Source organism: Scleropages formosus, chromosome 8 (genome assembly GCF_900964775.1).
Source record: "Scleropages formosus chromosome 8, fSclFor1.1, whole genome shotgun sequence".
In the NCBI taxonomy this organism is placed as follows: Eukaryota; Metazoa; Chordata; class Actinopteri; order Osteoglossiformes; family Osteoglossidae; genus Scleropages; species Scleropages formosus.
The window spans coordinates 14,140,159-14,159,681 of record NC_041813.1 but is presented as its reverse complement, the minus strand read 5'-3'; the positions used below and the strand labels follow the sequence as shown (position 1 = coordinate 14,159,681).

General features: G+C 40.7%; 2 protein-coding genes across 6 annotated transcripts; one reads left to right on the top strand and one right to left on the bottom strand.

Moving 5' to 3' along the window:
* Positions 1–13: 13 nt before the first annotated feature.
* On the top strand, positions 14–15,759 carry gpd1l (glycerol-3-phosphate dehydrogenase 1 like). Of its 2 annotated transcripts, none has more exons than XM_018754727.1 (8): positions 14–201; positions 1,179–1,356; positions 2,398–2,538; positions 8,598–8,736; positions 12,921–13,033; positions 13,772–14,008; positions 14,747–14,853; positions 15,044–15,759. In XM_018754727.1, exons 1-8 carry the CDS (start codon positions 158–160, stop codon positions 15,138–15,140), a joined length of 1,056 nt encoding a protein of 351 aa, XP_018610243.1. In that variant the 5' UTR covers positions 14–157; the 3' UTR covers positions 15,141–15,759. The 2 variants fall into 2 exon arrangements, with proteins under 2 accessions (XP_018610243.1, XP_018610244.1); XM_018754728.1 differs by having other exon boundaries at positions 14,747–14,862; positions 15,044–15,124.
* Positions 11,007–18,760, bottom strand: kiaa1143 (KIAA1143 ortholog). 4 transcript variants are annotated; one of them, XM_018754729.1, is made up of 5 exons: positions 18,682–18,760; positions 18,460–18,580; positions 18,113–18,260; positions 17,008–17,216; positions 12,242–12,383 (listed from the first exon to the last, which is right to left on the bottom strand). In XM_018754729.1, exons 2-4 carry the CDS (start codon positions 18,565–18,567, stop codon positions 17,026–17,028), a joined length of 447 nt encoding a protein of 148 aa, XP_018610245.1. In that variant the 5' UTR covers positions 18,568–18,580; positions 18,682–18,760; the 3' UTR covers positions 12,242–12,383; positions 17,008–17,025. The 4 variants fall into 4 exon arrangements, with proteins under 4 accessions (XP_018610247.1, XP_018610245.1, XP_029110310.1 ...); XM_018754731.1 differs by lacking the exon at positions 12,242–12,383 and adding an exon at positions 11,007–11,180 and having other exon boundaries at positions 18,460–18,713; XM_029254477.1 differs by having other exon boundaries at positions 18,460–18,712.
* Positions 18,761–19,523: the final 763 nt, after the last annotated feature.

Here is a 19,523-nt window from a genome sequence, read left to right as displayed (position 1 = left end):
TGCTCCACGACATCGATTGGGTGATGTCATGAAAAGTGGCCTTCCACAAGCTCACTTAAATCGTTTTGATTTAGTAAATGACTGCAGTGTTTTACAACGAGATTTTGTTTTGTCTAACATCGTCATTTAAAACAGACTATAATATTACTGTTCTGCAATGGCCGTACCCCTGAAAGTGTGCATCATCGGTTCTGGAAATTGGTAAGTGTGAATTATTACCGTCTCTGTCTGCTCGCTGCTACGATACGCTAACGTAACGATGGCCGATGCAAATTTCTTCGGGCCGTTGTAATAAACATTGAGATGACTCATTGCTGATGATTGCCCTCAGTCAGTACACTCTGTACCTTTGCAAAGTGTAGTGTACAACAGAGACTTGGTCTTAAATAACGGGATGGCGTAGCCGCGGCAGGAGGAGCATAATTTTTAGAAGTGTCCTGTGTGTAGCATTCTTTTGCACGTGGTCCACTGCTATCTTGCCCAAAATTTTGTATGTACACGCAGCCCTCGTCTGATCAGCCTGTTATTAGGCGAATTCCTATGGATGGAAGGAAATTAAGTACGCTTAAATTAACCGAAATAAGCTATTTATTCTGTGCGTGAGAAAGATGAAGATATATTTAACAAAAATATAAAATGAAATGAAATGAAATTGAAATTGAAAAATTGAACCTTCACTTACTATCTGAATTGGTATTGAATGAATTAAGCAGGAGACTTTTTTTTTTAATAATTTTGTCCACCAGCAGCGTCACTAGTTTCGGATCTCGACAGGTAAACCACAAGTCAAGATAATCACTTTTTATTTGCGTAGGGTATTCATATTACAAAGTTTGTGTATGCGATTTCAGTGTGGTAACTTTTCCATACATTCATTTTTAAAGCTTTGTATTGACTCTGTTTTCGTTGGGATTACCATAATAATTCTGTGATTGGCTGAGCCTCAGTGTGACAGGAAGTAGAGAGTATGTAGAGTAGTTTTACAGAAGGAGCACAGCGTGTAAAATAGCCGGTGTACCTAAAATTTTCTCATTAAAAGGAAAAAGTACCATTGTATGGAAAAAGGTATGTTTTCATAATGCTTTTTAACTGTTTTCATTGTACAAAACCCTGCTGTATGAGGAAAAGGTCTATTATATGTATATAATGTGTTGTGATGGTTTGAAATATTTTAACAGGGGCTCTGCCATTGCAAGAATCATAGGCAATAATGCACAAAGACTCCAACGCTTCTCCTCTACAGTGAAAATGTGGGTCTTTGAGGAGAGTATCAACGGCAAGAAACTGACAGACATCATCAACACAGAGCATGAGAATGTCAAGTACCTTCCAGGTTACAAGCTGCCTGAGAATGTGGTATGACAACATGTAGTGTATGCCACAGAGCTGTGCTTCACACTTCAGACTTCCATTCCTGGGCTGTCGTTGACTTAATGTAAAGCCAATGTAAAGCAAAGTATTACTATCAAAAAAATCTTATTTTCTCCTTTTAAAAAGGCAATGTTTTTGGGCAAAGGTTTTATTTATTTATATATACATATATATGTATATTATATACAGTATATGTGTGTGTGTGTGTGTGTATAATAAGTAAATAAATAAAATTTAGCAGATGTTTCTTCAAAGTGACAAATCAGGGTGCAGACACAGTGAGATACAGACATCAACACAATCAGTGTCCAGTATCATCATTTTTGCTGGTGCACATTACAAAGTAACTATAAATAGATAGGAAATACAGGTCATGAAAGATGGTATGATGTAATGGTGTGGAGCAGCTAGTAGATCAGGAGAGAAGTGAAAAGGTGAATTCTACCTTTTTAGGAGCCAAAACCAAGAACCTACAGATTTTTGATTTTGGACCCCCTGTAAAGGGGACCACCAGGTGATGAGAGCTGGAGCAACACACTGCTTTTACTGGGCTGTAGGGAGATATAAGGTCCTGCAGGAATTGGTGTCTAGACCTTTTGACCACAACCACAGGCTGTAACCAGTGTTGAACTTGATATGGGCAGCTTCAGGATGTTATTAGAGATGAGGAAGGGGTAGCTGGTAGTGTAGTGACTAGAGCTGCTGCCTTTGGACCCAGTGGTCACAGGTTTCAGTCTCACTTCCAGCTGTAATACCCTTTAGCAAGGTACTTGCCCTAAAATTGCTCCAGTGAAAATTGCTCAGCTGTATAAATGGTTAAATTTTTTAATTGTAGGTAGTTTAACACTAAGTTGCTTTGAAGAAAACCGTCAGCTAAATTAAGTAATGGAAAGGAGACATGTGGACATTCAGTCCTGGTTACAGTTAACATAGACTTCGCAGGGAGCCTTTCTCATAGGATAGGATAATACTTTATTAATCGTTTTAGGAAAATTCACATCCCTCCCCCCCATACTTGTCTCTTAGGTTGCAGTGCCTGAGCTCCAAGATGCAGCAAAGGATGCTGATCTGCTGGTGTTTGTAGTGCCACACCAGTTCATCCGCAAACTCTGCGATGAGATGGTGGGCTGTGTGCCTAAGACTGCCTGTGGTATCACTCTTATCAAGGTATGCAGCATTGTTGTTTTTTATACCACTCCACTTCCAGTTCTATTTAGCACAGACTAACTGCAGGACACTAAATGTGACTGTGATCTTCGGGAATAATTATGGTGAATGGCGCTTGCATAACAGACTAGGAGGTAAGGGTAACAGTTCTGTTTGCCCATGTGCATATTTCTATATCTACATCTCACATTTCCACATTCTAGAATTTTCTACACACTACATCCTTCCCCAATATAATGGCATCTCATAAAATGAAAAACTGCTTCAACAATGTATGAAAATGTATACCTTTTTAGTACAACAACCTTATTGGTACAATATTTTTTCCCAGTATTGCTATAATTTTACATCAGCAAGTTATTGTATTCACTGTCTATTGCATTCTACTGTGTAAACCATGCAGAATTTAAGCTTCTTGCTTAACTAAATACTGTATTTACTGTTTCCTTATTACTGTCACATGGACAGTCTCATCTAATCACAAAATTGATTCCTGAAGGCACAGCTAAAACAGCAGATTCAGTACACGTTTAGAAATAAATTGTGTAAATACAACCCCAATTCCAAAAAAGTTGTAACAGTGTGGAAAATTTTTTTTGAGGCTCCTTGTATACTGTGACATGATTGCCTCATCTGTTTAACATCACCCGTTTCGCATCACCTTGTTATTTCAACTTGTCACATTATTAGCTAAATTACCCCTCTCCCAACTTTTTTGGAGTGTGTTGCAGATGTCAATTTCAGAATAAACATATCTTCAAAAAACAATGCAGCTGATTAGGTAAAACATTAAATACCTTGTCTTTACTGTTTTTTTTTGTTTTTTTTTTTTTTTTTTTTTGAATATCAGTCAATTTACAAATCACTCCTTTTTTCCATACTGTCCCAACTTTTTTGGAATTGGGGTTGTAAGTAGAGCCTGAAAGTGACACTGATAGTGCAAAATATTCACTAAATTTTTAATTTCAGTTGACATATTTTTCCCATAAAAAATAAAGGTTGTTCAGTCCTGTAATAATGGGAATTGAATGGAGTGATTGCATGCAATTAAGCCTGTTAGAGATGAACTTACTCTTTTCTTTTTTTTGCCCTCACATGGTCATAATTTCCATTTTGATATTAATGGATCTGCTTTGTCATTCAGTCTAAATACAAAGCTTCAGAAATCCCTAGAGAAAAAGTGTCAGAGCTGTTGGCCTAGAGTGAGTTAATGGCAATCACAATTTAGACCAGAATATTTAAGAAAGCTGACAAACAGTTGCAATGTTTTCTCATTGTTTGCAAAATTAGCACTGTATAAATAGGTAAAATGTGAACATTATAGCTGACAAAATTTCCTTTCTGAAAAGTAGAGAAAAACTGGTAAGTCAGTCATATTAAGTGATGTAAATAACTAATCAAGGGCTTTAATGGCACAGGAGAAATGAACAAGCCACAAATCCTTAAGTTGAGACTGTTCTATAGCACTTTTTCAGACTTAAGTTGACAAATAATGAGGGACTACACTATGCTGAGAAATTATTGTGTGCAATCCAGCTAACTGAATTGGTATTTTGCCATATTCAGCTTGGGTGGATATACATATAAGACGTATGAAGCAGGGAGATTTCTGTAAGTTTAAAGAAAATATTCGTTTTCTATAGGAGACACAATGGATATGCATGTGGCAGTGGTGATGAGGAAAAGTGGAGCAAGTCTCCTTTAGTACCTGATCCTTCCCTGGCACATCCAGGAATGGAAAAAGCTTTCTGTTGTAGTTTTATTTTTTCTTATATTATTCTAAGGAATTGTATCTTTACTTTATGACATATCTTTGCATTTGTTGAACATCTTTGCCATAATTGTGTATATAGGCATGTGGAATATTGTGTAATTCTTTTGTTGGTTTGTCTGTGCTGTGCTGATTGAGGTTGTCTTTATTCCAGTTCCCAGTGCAATACACACACACACACACATTGTCAGAACCGCTTGTCCTATACAGGGTCACGGGGAACCGGAGCCTACCCGGCAACACAGGGCGTAAGGCCGGAGGGGGAGGGGACACACCCAGGACGGGACGCCAGTCCGTCGCAAGGCACCCCAAGCGGGATTCGAACCCCAGACCCACCGGAGAGCAGGACTGCGGTCCAACCCACTGTGCCACCGCGCCCCCCCCAGTGCAATACAATGATGTATTTTTAAGTTGAAATGTTCTGAGTGTTTTAACAGTGAGATTCTTCTGGTGTTTGAGGCCTATCCCTGCAGAGCCAGTGACCCGTTTCCTCCAGTCTGAAGGGCTGAAGTAAGCTGATGTGTAGCGGAGGTGCTTGCTGCGGAGTGTTCAGTCATAGTTTGGTTACATGTCACAAGCTGAGGATGGAAGATCGTGACTGCTGTAGATTGTTGTATGCTCTTCCAACTCTACATTTATGTATTTTTTTAGCAGATACTTCTCCAAAGCGATTTACAATGAACACTATATAGTGTTATCAGCCTATGCACTTTATTGCCCACCACTAGGTCACTGCAATGGAAAGGGCCTACACCAAGGAGCTTACAAGGACAGTAGAATGCAGAGAGCAGCATATGTGCAGCACTTCTTTGCCATGTCATTGAGAGTGACACCTAAATGATCTGTACTGTTCTCAGTTCCGCACAGTTTGCTGTGGGAGGTGTTCAGGTTTTTTAAGGTTCTTGAAAGTGTTACGAGGCTGGTGAAAGCCTACTTTGCAGATATTTTGTTTTAGTACAGAAGGCTATGCAATATCTTGGCATTGGTTGGAGGTACAATTACACCATTGGCTTTCATAATGGGAATGGAAGTTATTATAAGGGGTTCCAAATGGGTTGTTGGTGGTGAGAGGCTGTTGGATGGGATGTGCCTACCCCCTATTAGAGCATTTATGGATGATATGACGACAGTTACAGCTATGGGTCCTTGTACTCGTCGTTTGTTGTCCAAGCTAAATGATAACCTTCAACTTGGCCCACTTCAAGTTAAGCCGAGTAAATCAAGGAGTCTCTCGGTTGTTAGTGGGAAGGTGGTGCAGGAGAAGTTTTGTATTGATGAGAAAGTAATTCCATCTATTCTGGAGAAGCCAGTTAAGAGCTTGGGAAGGTGGTATAGTTCTGTGTTAAGTGACAAGGAAAAGGTTGTGGCACTAAGGGAGGTGGTTGTGGAAGGTATAAAGAGCATTGATGCATCCTTCTTTCCTGGTAAGTTAAAGTTGTGGTATCTGCAGTTCGGACTCTTGCCCTGTATTGAGTGGCCGCTCACAGTGTATGAGTTTTCTGTTTGGGAGGTTGAAAAGCTCAAGTGGATTATTAGTATGGCAGTAAGAAGGTGGCTGGGAGTGCCGCGCTGTTTAAGTAGTGTGGCGTTATATGGTAAGGGTATACTGGAGCTGCCAGTGACAAGTTTGGTGGAAGAGTTCAAGTGTGTGAAGGTGGGTCTGGAGCTGACTCTAGCAGAGTCAAAAGGTGAGGTTGTTAAAAAGGTGGTGCTGTTGGTGAGGACAAGTAGGGGGTGGAATCCCAGAGATGCAGTCCAAAGCGCTAAAGCGGCGCTGGTGTTGTCGGATGTGGTTGGACAGGTGCAAAGGGGGAAGGCAGGGTTTGGCTCTGGCCATATTAGGCAGTTGTGGAGTGCTGCCCCAGAGGCAGACAAATGGCGACTGGTCATTGAGTAGGTCCGGGGTCAGGAAGAGGAGGCGAGCAACAGCGGTTGCATTAGTTAAGCAGGGCCAGTGGGTGAATTGGGATGGTGTGGAGAGAAGGAAATCACACTAGCAAGATGTATGGGCTATGGAGGCAAGTTGCCTTAAGTTCATTGTTGGAACAACTTTTGACGTGCTGCCAACACCATAGACTGTTAAGCAGTGGGCAGGTGGTGATGGCTCTTGTAAGTTTACCAACATTGTAATTACTTGTTAAACACTGGCTTACAAATTTATTTTCTAGAATGCCCAGGAGAGGTGGGCTACCACTGGTCTGTGGACCCCCAGAGGTTTTTTCTCCCTCAACTTTCAGTTGGGAGTTTTTGTTCCTTTCCCCAGTGGCCATTAGGTATACTTATAACTCTATAATAAGTTCTTCATTATGGTAGCCATTAGTTGACCGTCTTCTTTGTTTGTATCTGTTTTTCTTGCCTTATGTCTGTGTTAAAGCGCTGTGTGTCACTGCGTGAGAAGAGCGCTCTATAAAAAATAAAATAAATTAAAAAGTTGTGTAGTGGGGTGGTGATGCTAAGGCACATTTTGTCAGGGTGTAAGGTTAGTTTGGGGCAGGGGCGCTATACTTGGTGCCATAATTGAGTGCTTAGATGTTTGGCAGGTATCTTTGAGAGCAAGTGGCAGGTGGTGAATTCCTTGCCTGTTTGCAGTGCGGCTAAAACAATTGGTTTTGTGAGGGCAGGAGAGAGTAGCCCTATGCAAGGACAGACGTGCCCTGGTAGGTGGGGTAACGCATGGGACTGGAGACTGCTGGCTGATGTGGGCAAGCAGCTCCAGGTTCCACAGGTCATTGAAGTTACTTCATTGCGTCCAGACATGGTGTTATACTCGGAGTGTGAGCAGATTGTGTACTTTGTAGAGTTGACGGTGCCGTTTGAGGATGCTATTGGGGAGGCTTATGAGCAGAAGCTGTCAAAGTATGCAGATCTGGTGGCAGAGGCAAGAGACCGCGGGTGGCTGGCTCAGGTGAGACCGGTGGAGGTGAGTGTTAGAGGATTTATGGCCAAATCAGTTACATCATTGTTGGGGGAATTTAATATTAAAGGCGGTGGTGAAGGAGTTGTCTGAGGCGGCAGAGAAGGCTAGTCAGTGGTTGTGGTTGAAAAGAGAGCAGGGTAGTTGGGGTTGCAGGTTGGATGGAGGTGAGTAATGGTAGAAAATTTAGTGGCAGGTGGGTAATAATGGGAAGTGATTAAGGAGGTGTGGCCTTTAATTAGGGTAGTTTAAGTTGGAGTGTTGTATTTGTAGTTTCTGCAGGTGGATATGAAGGTGCAGTGTCTAGAAAGTATGTATGGACCTGTGGTTTAACTGGTTGTGGAGTTAGTGGAGGTGCAGTATTTGTTGAGAGTGAATGGCATCTAACATGTGTATGGAAGGGGTGGGATGCTAAACTGCACTGTTGAGCCTCCCGGAGGTGTCATGAGCCTAATTCAACGAAACACTGACGAAGGGAGGTGCCCACTTGACAACCTCAATGATGTACTCATGTTTTGTAGCCTGTCGGTTGTTTGATGTGTTGGTTTGGTTGGTGGGTTTGTTGGAGAAGGTAGTTAAGCTTCTTGGTATCGGGTCATGTAGCCAGACATCTCCATCAGATGTTCTCTGTGGTTTCATGTTGGTTGGACTGGGTCTTTGTGTACAGCTGTTGATAAATACATATGGGGTATAACATCTTGTCCTGTGTATATTGAATGTCTGAACAATCTGTGACAAGCCTCATGTACTGAATTTTTGAAGTGACTTAGTAGAGCAATAGCTATACAGCTGATTTATCAGAGCATGATTGGCCAAGAGCTGTTTTGACTCAAGGTCATTAGTAAATAAGAAAATTAACCAACTTATCATGAACAGGGGAAAAACCTGAATTCCACAGTTTGAATTAGCGGTAGACATATTGAAACAGATCTGGAAGACAGTCTTGTGACTTGGTAAATTGATAAATACTTTGTACAAGCTGAGCACAATCATAACTGTCATCACAATAATAAATTGACTTGCCCAGAGAACCAGTGACATTAAAACTATTCAGCTATCATCTACTCTTCTTTTTGTGTTGTGCTATTGTCTATATTCTACTTTTGAGAGAAGTTGAATTATAATAGTTTTTGGCTCTTTATATATTTATCAATTGATTTCAAGCCATTGGTCATTTAGTTTCACCAGGAGCATTACAAAGACCTTACCTAACTGTATGCAGTGAAAGTGCAGTTGCTTGTTTGGAGTGCAGTGTTACCTCTAGACCCCTGACAGTGGTTCCTTTATACATTTCACTTGGGGCTATCACACTGGGGGGTCTTCTGCATGACCTCATGTGCTAAGGATTCGATTCATGTTTTACCCTGCCTGTAGGGTATTGATGAAGGACCACAGGGACTTCGACTTATTTCTGACATCATCAGAGAGAAGATGGGCATTGATGTGAGTGTGCTGATGGGTGCCAACATTGCCAATGAGGTGGCTGCAGAGAAGTTCTGTGAAACTACAATTGGTAAGCCTTGATTGATTGTGCTGAAATGTTATTGGTATACAATCACTTTTCAAATAGATTGTAATGAGTGATAAATTACAATGATGACATCATCCGCTAGAAGTAAAGTGTTCTTATTAGACATGTCCTCCCTGCCCGAAGTTAGATTTGACAGCTGTCTTGAGAGAATATCTGTACCTGCCTACATTTGCTCTAATCTTTACACCTTTTGTGTATGCATTTTGTCAAAGTATTTGTGTATGTATGTTAAGCAGACTCAAGTTGATGTCCAACACTGACATAATGCTTTTCCGTAGGGCAGATGTTCTTAATCCTTTCTAGACCACGGACTCCCTTTACAACCCCAATTCCAAAAAAGTTGGGACGTTGTGTAAAATGTAAATTAAAAACAGAATGCAATGATTTGCAAATCTCATAAACCCATATGTTATTCACAACAGAACATGGAAAACATATCAAATGTTTAAACTGAGGAAATGTACCATTTTAAGAAAAAAAAAAAAGGTAATTCTGAATTTGGCCGTAACACGTCTCAAAGTTGGGACGGGGGCAACAAAAGGCTGGAAGTGTGTTACTAAAAAAGAAACAGCTGGAGGAACATTTTGCAACTAATTAGGTTAATTGGCAACAGGTCAGTAACATGATTGCCTCTCTAAAACTTTTTATACCCAGTCTCAGGCACAGGTTCACCAATCTGCGAAAAACTGCATTTAAAATTGTGGAACAACTTCAGAATGTTTAATGTAAAATTGTGAAGACTTTGAATATCTTATCTACAGTACATAATATCATCAAAAGATTCTGAGAATCTGGAGAAATGTCTGTGGACAAGGGCAAAAATCAATATTGGATGCCTGTGATCTTTGGGCCCTCAGGCCCAAAGCATTAAAAGCAGGCATGATTCTGTAATGGAAATCACTGCATGGGCTCAAACACCTCCAAAAATCATTGTCTGTGAACACAGTTTGCTGTGCCATCCACAAATGCAGGTTAAAGTTCTATCATGCAAAGAAGAAGCCATATGTGAACATAATTCAGAAATGCCGCCGCCTTCTTGGCCCAAAGCTCATTTAAAATGGACTGAGGCAAAGTGGGGAAACTGTTCTGTGGTCAGACAAATTGAAATTTGTAATTCCTTTTGGAAACCATGGATGCCGCTTCCTCTGGACTAAAGAGGAGAGGGACCATCCAGCTTATCAGCGCTCAGTTCAAAAGCCTGCATCTCTGATGGTACAGGAGTGCATTAGTGCCTGTGGAATGGGCAGCTTGCACATCTGGAAAGCCACCATCGATGCTGAAAGGTATACACAAGTTTTAGAGCAACATATGTTTCCATCCAGATGGTGTCTTTTTCTAGGAAGGCCTTGAATATTTCAGTGAGACTATGCTAAACCGCATACTGCATCTATTACAACAGCATGGCTTTGTAGTAGAAAAGTCAGAGTGCTGAACTGGCCTGCCTGCAGTGCAGACCTTTCACCAACTGAAAACATTTGGCGCATCGTGAAACGAAAAATACGACAAAAACGACCCAGGGCTGTTGAGCAGCTAGAATCCTGTATCAGACATGAATGGGACAACATTCCTCTCCCAAAACTCCAGTAACTGGTCTCCTCAGTTCCCAGACGTATACGGACTGTTAAGAGGGGATGCTACACAGTGGTAAACGTGGCCCTGTCCCAACTTTTTTGAGACTTGTTGTGGCCATCAAATTCAAAATTACCATTTTTAAGGAAAAAATAAGGTACATTTCCTCAGTTTTAACATCTGATATGTTTTCTATGTTCTATTGTGAATAAAATATGGGTTTGAGATTTGCAAATCATTGCATTCTGTTTGTTCACATTTGTGTCCCAATCTTTTTTTGGAATTGGGGTTGTATAAACTGGATAAAGGTTAAGGACTCCTTGTAGAAAAATGTCCATAAATCATAAATACTGAATTAAAAAAATTACCTTCACATAATTGTCATAGTAATATTTTAGACATTGATTTGGGTAGACCATGTTAGTTTTAAAGCAAGCCCATCTGGAGACCCCAGGTTAACAACCTACTGTAGAGGTCAAGAATATTGTAGGCAGTCCCCAGATTACGAGCGAGTTCTGTAATGTTTTGATGCGCACCGCAAAATAGTGTCGGATTTTGACATAAGTCGGAACAGTTTGGTATGGTGGGTATTTAACTTCAGTTTGTGAAATGTTTCTTACTGTATTGTATATCGTTACCTTTCTATGCATAAACACTAATACAGTAATACATTTATCATTACATTGTAACTACAGTATTTATAACAGACATAGAAAGAGATAATGTTACTACTGTCATGATGACCGGAGGACAATAGATCCAAGTGAAGAATCCTTTATTCAGAATCAAAGGACTAGACATGTTCTCGGCGACGGGTGAATGGTCGGTCGATTGGTGAACTGAACAGAGGCAAGGATCTGAAATTATGATCAAGAGACAAGGCAGGTGGTGTTACCAAGGAGACATGGAACTGGAATGGGGAACAATGACTGACAGGATTTGGAAGAGCAAAGCAAGGTAGGTTTGAGAATGTAGACAGTTGTCTGGAGTGAGATTTTCCAAGTGGGAAGAAGTATCTCATAGCAGAGTGCTCTGATTGAAGCTGCTGGTTGAGGTGTAAGCATAGTTGTGACAACTGCAGTATTTATAATAGAGAGTGAGAGAGCGTGCCTACATGTGCAAAACATGGAAAAACTAATGTTCACTTTTCCAGCGTTCGTTGGCGTTTCACCTTTTCCCGATCGCTTTATTTCAACTTTTAGTTTCAGTAGTGATCCATTTTCCTTTTCTTGCATGCATCACCGTCACTTGTATCATATTTATGCTTTGGTGCCATGTTGAGGAGGGTAAAAACATTAAAGCCAAAGTAACAGACAAGACACTTGACAGCAATGTCTGAAAAGTCTGTCCTACCTTGGCCTCACGTGCCCGGCCCACAAGCTGACAATCGCTGTAGACCAATGTTTTGATGCGCATCACAAAGTAGCGCCCGTTTATTACGACTCATTATGTATAACTAGAATTTTTAATATGCTTAAGTATGAAGTTTTCATTTTGATTACTTAAGGATAGTTACATTTATCTGCTTTTATCCGAAGTCACTTACAGTATTAAGTTACTTGCAGTTATTTACCCCAAGTATATAGTGGGGTAGTTTTGGGGTAGGTACCTTGCTCAAGAGTACTACAGGAGGAGGTGGGATTCAAACCTACTACCTCCAAATTCAATTTTATTTTTATAGAATGCTCTTCTCATGCAGTGACACAGAGCACATTAATACAGGCATAAGGCAAGAAAAACAAATACATCAGATAAAGAAATACAGTTGACTACTGACTATCATAATGCTTTTATAGAGCTATAAGTATGTCTACTGGCCAGAAAGGAAAAGGGGGGGGGAAGAACCTCTAGGGGTCAAAGGACCAGTGGCTGCCCACCCATCACGGGCATTCTAGATTAAGTAACAATTCTAAGCCAGTCTATAAGTAATACTGATATTGTTGCTGTATGGTAACTTGAATTTCCAGCTCAGCATGGTACGTCTTGTCCATCGTGGCAGTTGGTCGTCATCTTCAGTTGGCATGGGGTGCATCTGTAACTGCTGGCTGGCCTTCTCAGGCCTTATGTAGGGAGACAATGCTCAATAAGAAGAAATAATTTGTAACTTAAGTAAATTTAATTTGCATTGGTATAGAGGTTGGAAAAACCAACACAGCTAAGTGGAATTAAATTGAGGTGGAATGCATGAGTAAACATGTAAGTGCAAATGCAAAGGCAGCAGCTCTAACCACTATGGTACTACTGCCCTATTTGTAGAGCTGTGAAAAATGCAAGTAGCCAAAGTGTTTCAAACATGGTCTACATCTTGTGACTGAGACTACATATGTCACTAATGTGTCCCAGTCCTCTGTCATGAGGAAAAATTTAACATTTTGGAGCCCTGGGACTGAAAGCGCAGTGTGTGTGATGTATCGCCAGCTGGTGGCAGGAGTATGTTTACCCAACAAGGAACAGAGTCCTATGCTGAGCCTTTGATTGGCATGTAAGGTAAACGGAAAATACTGGAAGACATCCATATGCTCAAACACATTCATTTTCTTTTCCATACTTGGATATTCTGGACAAACTCTAACCCAAGTATAACTTCTGTTTTGTAGGCAGCAAGGTCATGGAGAATGGCCTCCTGTTCAAGGAGCTGCTGCAAACTCCTAACTTCCGCATCACAGTCGTAAGTGATGCTGACACAGTAGAGCTGTGCGGAGCCCTAAAGGTAATATCTCATAGCCATATGTCTGAGCTCTTAAGTTTTGATTTTATAATGTTAGAACTGTATTTTCTGGCTCATGCACTTTGATTTCCTTTGTTCTGCTATTATGTCCACATGATCATTATAAGGTCAGTATTTTACACATTTTTAAACAAGCTCCCCTACTACATAATCAAAATTCAGTACAGTGGTATTTGAAAGTTGATATCCTGTGGTTTACATGAAGGTATTGAATTTGTATGATTTTTTTTTTTTTTTTGGTTATATAGGCCATTTTTACTATAATACCAAATTCTACTGAATTCAGTATTTATATTGCAAGCAACCTCTTGCTCAACAATATTTCCTATTGCTGAAGACTTGCTGTCAGTGGAAAGTAAAATGAAATAATGGAACACCCAACTACTGTAACTTTTCTTGGCACTTCGATCATTGGTCTCTTCAAGAGGGTTTGAACCTTGCATCCTTTAGTCACTCTGGAATAGGGGTCTGCCATCTATGACAGGCATTACCTGTGTCTTGAGTTAAGGGTTTTATGGCTGGTTTGTATTGTAGAATGTGACAAGTTATCAATTATTTAGAACCACGTGTTTGCATCCAAGTCTCTTTCTGCTGATGTAATGTTCTCTTTCTCCGAGATGTGTGTTGCTTTGAAGAAAAGCGTCTGCTAAATAAGTGTAAATGTGGGTTTTTATCTGTGTCGTGATGCTCTTTCCCCCTTTCTCCTCCCTTTTCTTGCAGAACATTGTTGCTGTGGGGGCAGGCTTCTGTGACGGGCTGCGCTGCGGTGATAACACCAAGGCAGCAGTGATCCGCCTGGGGCTCATGGAGATGATTGCCTTTGCCAAGCTCTTCAACAAGAATGGTGCGGTGTCTTCAGCCACCTTCCTAGAGAGCTGTGGTGTGGCCGACCTCATTACGACCTGCTATGGGGGCCGCAACCGCCGTGTGGCCGAGGCCTTTGCCACCACAGGAAAGGTGAGCTATGCCACTTGATGCTGCTTCATGACTTCTGTGAAAGTCACCTTTTATACTTGGAATTTTCACATAATTGTGACCTGATTGCAATCACTTATTCTTTACTACATTACCTTTGGTTTTACTGTGATGTGTGTTTCAGCCAGTTAGTTGAATGTGACAAAAGGGGACAGGGGCTTGTCTGCAAGTGTATGTGCAGCTACTCTGAAATATGTGCTGTGAAAAACTGGTGTTGGCCAGCTGATTGCTTTTGAAAGTCATGTATCTAAAGGTCATCAGTTGTTGATGTGCTTTTGTTTACTGAGTTGTATGGTGTTTAAGAAAATTAATGAATGTAAATCAGCAAAATGTTAGCTCTACATTTCAGACAGGAGCATAGCAGTATCTCTCCTGCTGAGCAGCATGCAGAGACCAGGCTGGCAAACAGGCTTGTGCACACACCTGTGTGTTCTGAGTCCTCTGGCTAGGTATTTATGATCCAGAGTAAATATTCATGATGATGAACTGTGGTAAAGACTAGAGCAGGGTGTTGACACACTTAAGGCAGCACTTAGCAAATCAGCTGAAGTTTTGGTGCATGATTTGAATTGGTTTGCAAGCTTTATTAAATACTAAAGTTTGTGATGGCAAAACATTTACTTAAATCAGGGACCCTGTCTAATTCAGAATTGGGACAAATCCGGTGATCAGTAATTGACAGTGTGGTTCTCTTCCCCCTCCACCCTCCTTCTCTGTAAGAGTATTGAGGAGCTGGAGAAGGAGATGCTCAATGGCCAGAAACTCCAAGGACCAGCCACCTCAGCAGAGGTCTACCACATCCTCAAGCAGAAGGGCCTGGTGGACAAGTGAGCAGTGTCAGTCAATCTAGCTCAGATGTGCTGTGTGTCCCTTAGGAAGGGAACTTAATTCTTTGGTTGCTCTGTTCATTTTGGTGTAGTTAATGTCAGTTGGGGTAGCAGAGCCAGGGTGACTGCATGTTGAGGGCTTTGTAATTCACTGTTGCTGAAAACTGTTCTTATGTTGTTCTTGGTCTAGGTTTCCACTCTTCACTGCTGTTTACCAGATCTGCTTTGAGGGGAAGCCAGTCCAGGAAATGATCTCCTGCCTTCAGAGCCATCCTGAGCACATGTAGGCACCATTAGCTATGTCCCAGTAGATAGATTCCCAGTGTTCATTATCTACTAATGAACCTCTGTTCTCAAGGACTGGAGGTGTCCAAGTGGATCCACAGCACAACTATACTGACAGGGAGGTCATTGAATTGTAAATTTTAAAAAAAAAAAGAGGGGGGTGGTGTCAATAGGCTGAGGCACATGCTGTAGCAGCATTATTGTGCTAAAGATTTTCACACTAGGACAAGACACCACTCAGCTGTCTTTTCTGTGCTTATGTTTTCTATTCACTTAATTTTATTCTTACTTCCTGCATTTTAATTAAATGCCACTGTAGCAGACATTGAGGAAGAAAAAGCAACCTCATACACACAGTATGTACTAGAAGTTTTTGTTTATTTCTAATTTAAACGAGTCATATCATGGGCTCTTTACAGCCTTTCTGTATTATCTAATGGAACAAAGTTCTGCTGGATTGCAGCCTGCCAGGACTAGAACAGCCAGGTTTTTATATAGTGGAATTATTGTCCCCATTTTTCCTTCATTTGATACTTGTTTTAATATTTTGCTGTTTGTACTTAAGACAGTACACATTTATTGGATAACTTTTTATATTTATAGTTTTAATGGGCATATAGCAAAACTGGTATTTTATTCTGTGGTTTCTATAGCAAACAAGCATTGCAGCATTATTCAGCAATGTTGATGTAAGTAGTGTGACTTGCTTTTTCTCGTGCATCTTTTACATGAAAAGCACAAAAGTTCTTAAAACTAGTATATCCTGTGGTGTCTGTACAAGAAGGTTACTATGAGAATAGCTGAGGACCAACTGCTGTACTTGGGTGCAGTGAATTAAGGGATGACTCATAGCCAAGCTAAAAGAGGTGGCTTGTGCTACACAGCAGTTTCAGAATGTTTCAACCTCGTACATGTTTGGTTATAGTGGACACTTTACAAAAGCCCATTAATTTTATTGTAAGCAGTACTGAATCAACTTGTTTAATTAAATCGAAGCATGGTTCCTGTTGGAATAAGTTTTTCTGCCCTGTGTGCACAATTTTATTTTTGGACTCTAATTCTAGTGTATGGAACACTGCCATCAGAAAACATGTCTTTCATGTTTGGTAAATAGAAATTCTTGAAGTAACCCAAACATCTTGTACAGGATTTTTTCATAAATCCATTTAGTTTTTCTTTGAAAGCCTCCAATGACCTCTAGGAAAAGGTTGTGAACCATTTGTAATCCTACAGGGAAGATTTTAGATAATATTCCTCTGCAGTGAATATTGCTATGCTACTTTTATTAAAACTAAATTTCCAACCTCAGGACTAAACCCCAACAGGGATCCAGAGGGAGCTTTGAACCCCTTTCAAAGATAGCAGGGGGCTAGGCTGGAACTCAAATGGCATTAGAAAAGCAGTACAACTGCAGCTTATACAAACCCATGAGCAAAACTTAATTCTCCAGGTTAAATGCAATGGTAACTTCTCCACACCTACTGTTAGGAATAATCATAGGTGGCATGGGGGGGGGGTAGTTTTTAAAAGCTCATGTCCATAGTTCAAAGTGCCTGCCTTTAGAGTAGATGTACATGACATAGGTAAAACCAGTCTTTTTGGGCCCCAAAAGAACATAGCTTCCACACACAACCTTCTTGTTTAACTTCATGTAAGGAACACAAGTTAAAAGCCTATCTTAAGTTGTCACATTGCAGTTAACCTTTCTGATACAACTCAAAATAAGGGGTTTGTCAATATATGATCTTCAGAGCAAATCACAGGGTCCTCTACTATACTGAATTCTCTTTATGGGGTGTTTCCCCTTAACAAGGGAAGCTTCTCCTTTCTTACAATACAGGCAAGAGTCCAATTCTAGTAAGAACTCACCTATCCTTCAGTGTGAGGTTAATCTTCATCCTCTTCTCCAAATGAGAGAAGACTGGAGTTTCTCACTTTTTTCTGTGCATTATCCTCCTCCCCCTTGGCCTGACATGCTTTTTTCTTTTTGCTGGAGATTTTGAAGAGTTCCTGAAACATCTCAGAGGAGCGTTTTGCAGGTTTCTTGAACAGGATTTTGCCATCTGGAGGAAGCTGGTCTTTAAGAGGAGAAAAAATGGATCATGGGCACAACTCCATGAACAATGACTACAAAAGAGAGAGATGTTACTCAAAGGATACATTTCACATTTAGCAGACACTTTTCTCCAAAGTGACTTCCAATGAACTCTATGTAGTGTTATCAGCCTACACACCTTACTCAGTAAGGTGTGTGGGCTAAGTAGTGCTAGATACACTACTTAATTGGTCACTCATCCATACATCAGTGGAACATACTCTCTCTGTCACTCACGCACTATGGGGGAACCTGAAGAGCTTGTCTTTGGACTGTGTGAGGAAACCCATACAAACACCACAAACTGAGGGGGGTAAATCAAACCCGCATCCTCTCACACCACGCAGGTGCTGTGAGACAGCAGCCCTACTCACTTTGCCATCATGCCATACATGGAATCCTCATCAAGGGTTATGGTACTTTATATTTCAAGTTTGATAGGGGTAGTAAAACCCATAATTGTTAAGATGCCCTTAAAAAAAAAAAAAAAAAAGCTCAGAAACCCTTACTGAAGACTCATTGTCCTGCTGTGCAAAACAAAATTGATATTCTAAGTTCTTCAAACAATATAAAATGCAACCACCTAAGTATAAAAACAAAAAATTAAACAATTCAAATAAAATACAGTAGAACAATAAAAACATGTGCAATTACATGTGTGGATGGAGGGGGGGGGTCAAAATTAGGCAGTATTCAGCCATTTTATAGTAGGGAAGAAACAGTTTTTCATCCTAGTGGTATGTGAGTTAATTGTCCTATATCACCTGCCAGAGGGAAGCAATTTAAGGTCGGGTGCAGGGTGAGTGGAGTCCCTGATAATTTTGAATTGGTGACAGATATTACAGCTGTTTCACATATCGAGAGGTTTAGTAGAATCACCTTCATCATGGGCTTCTTTCATCTGGTCTTTGATGTGCTTCACCTCTTCAGCAGTTAAATGCTTCTTCTCCAGCACTACCACCTGTGGCTGCTCGTCCTCACGCTCACTATCGCCACTACTATCGTCTTCGGCGGCAGGCATCTGTCTCTGCGCCAAAAAACAAACATCTAAATTATATATATCTCCATTCTCCACGGATTCCGATGTTTGCTAAAACGTGTTTTCTTCTTTATACAATATAATACTCGATTAACTAACAGCTGCAGCGGGTGCGTATCTTTAATTTCATACGATAGTATGTATGTTAATGTCCCAACCGAACACCTGAAAGGGAGGCACTCCGTACCTTTGTATCCACCGTGGGCCCTTCTTTGAAGCCAACATCGTTCTTGAACTTTCGCAGGAAAGAGGGCTCTGCTGGCTTCACCCAGGACACGCTACCTCTCTTACTCATTTTGTTCTTCTTCCTGTTATGCCGAAACACAATATACACTTTGATCTTAGCCAACAGACCGAGGAGCGAAGACGTATGAACTAACGAGTGCGGATCTCCAGTCACAAAACATACTTGCGGCTCAAATTAAATCGTAATCATCATGCGTCCACAAACAGTCGCTGCCGGAATTTAAGGTAGCGTTCACGGTGCCTAATACTCCGAGTGCGCCACCTAGTGGTGTGGAGGTCACAGTTGCCTTTGAGAAAACCTGTAAAAACTGGCTGAGAAACAGAGCTGGATCTGTAGTGGGGGTCGTTGCGGAAGATTGTTAGTTTTTCGACAGCATGATTTACCCTGAAGTAATGGCATCAAACACTTTTGGGGTAACAAGTGCTTTTATTTAGACAGGAATTCGTTGTTGTACTTGCAAACAAAATGTGATTTTCACCAGTTTATTTGGGGTTATCTCATTTGCACCAGGTGCAATATCAGTCGTAAACAAATCTCTCTCCATGCATTACTAATATTAAGTTTTTCCATAAATATTTTATGGGTGGAGTTTGAAGAAAGGTGTATACAATCATGTATACAAAGCATCTGCGTGATTTGTAAAGTGAAAGCCGTTGAATTAAGTACCTGCGTGGAAGGAAAGTGACTGAATAACCAGGCAAAATACTGCTGTACTCAATAAGCCAGGATTATTGATTTTCACAAGCCGTTATGGCAGTCTTTCATAGCACAAGGCACCACTATAAAGATGACCAAGTGGGGAAAAAATAAACAGCAAAAAAACACAAAAAATAGCAGCCCACCTGTGACCAGTATACAGATAGGGCTGGTGGATGGATTGCTCTCATTTCAATACTGGCACTAAATTTAGATGGATAACTCTGTACAAGATAAATTAATCAATCTGAAAAAAGTTACTTCAGAGAATTATAAAACTTTGTCATATGAAATGCATGAGCAGGCAT

Excerpts from the sequence above, each read along its gene's own strand:
- gpd1l (XM_018754727.1), top strand. The coding sequence starts at position 158 with ATGGCCGTACCCCTGAAAGTGTGCATCATCGGTTCTGGAAATTG. Across the intron at positions 1,357-2,397 it reads ACAAGCTGCCTGAGAATGTG|GTTGCAGTGCCTGAGCTCCA; the intron begins GTATGACAACAT and ends CTTGTCTCTTAG. Across the intron at positions 14,854-15,043 it reads CAGAAGGGCCTGGTGGACAA|GTTTCCACTCTTCACTGCTG; the intron begins GTGAGCAGTGTC and ends TTCTTGGTCTAG.
- kiaa1143 (XM_018754729.1), bottom strand. The coding sequence starts at position 18,567 with ATGAGTAAGAGAGGTAGCGTGTCCTGGGTGAAGCCAGCAGAGCCCTCT. Across the intron at positions 18,261-18,459 it reads GGCCCACGGTGGATACAAAG|AGACAGATGCCTGCCGCCGA; the intron begins GTACGGAGTGCC and ends TTTTTGGCGCAG. Across the intron at positions 17,217-18,112 it reads GAAAGAAGCCCATGATGAAG|ACCAGCTTCCTCCAGATGGC; the intron begins GTGATTCTACTA and ends CTCCTCTTAAAG.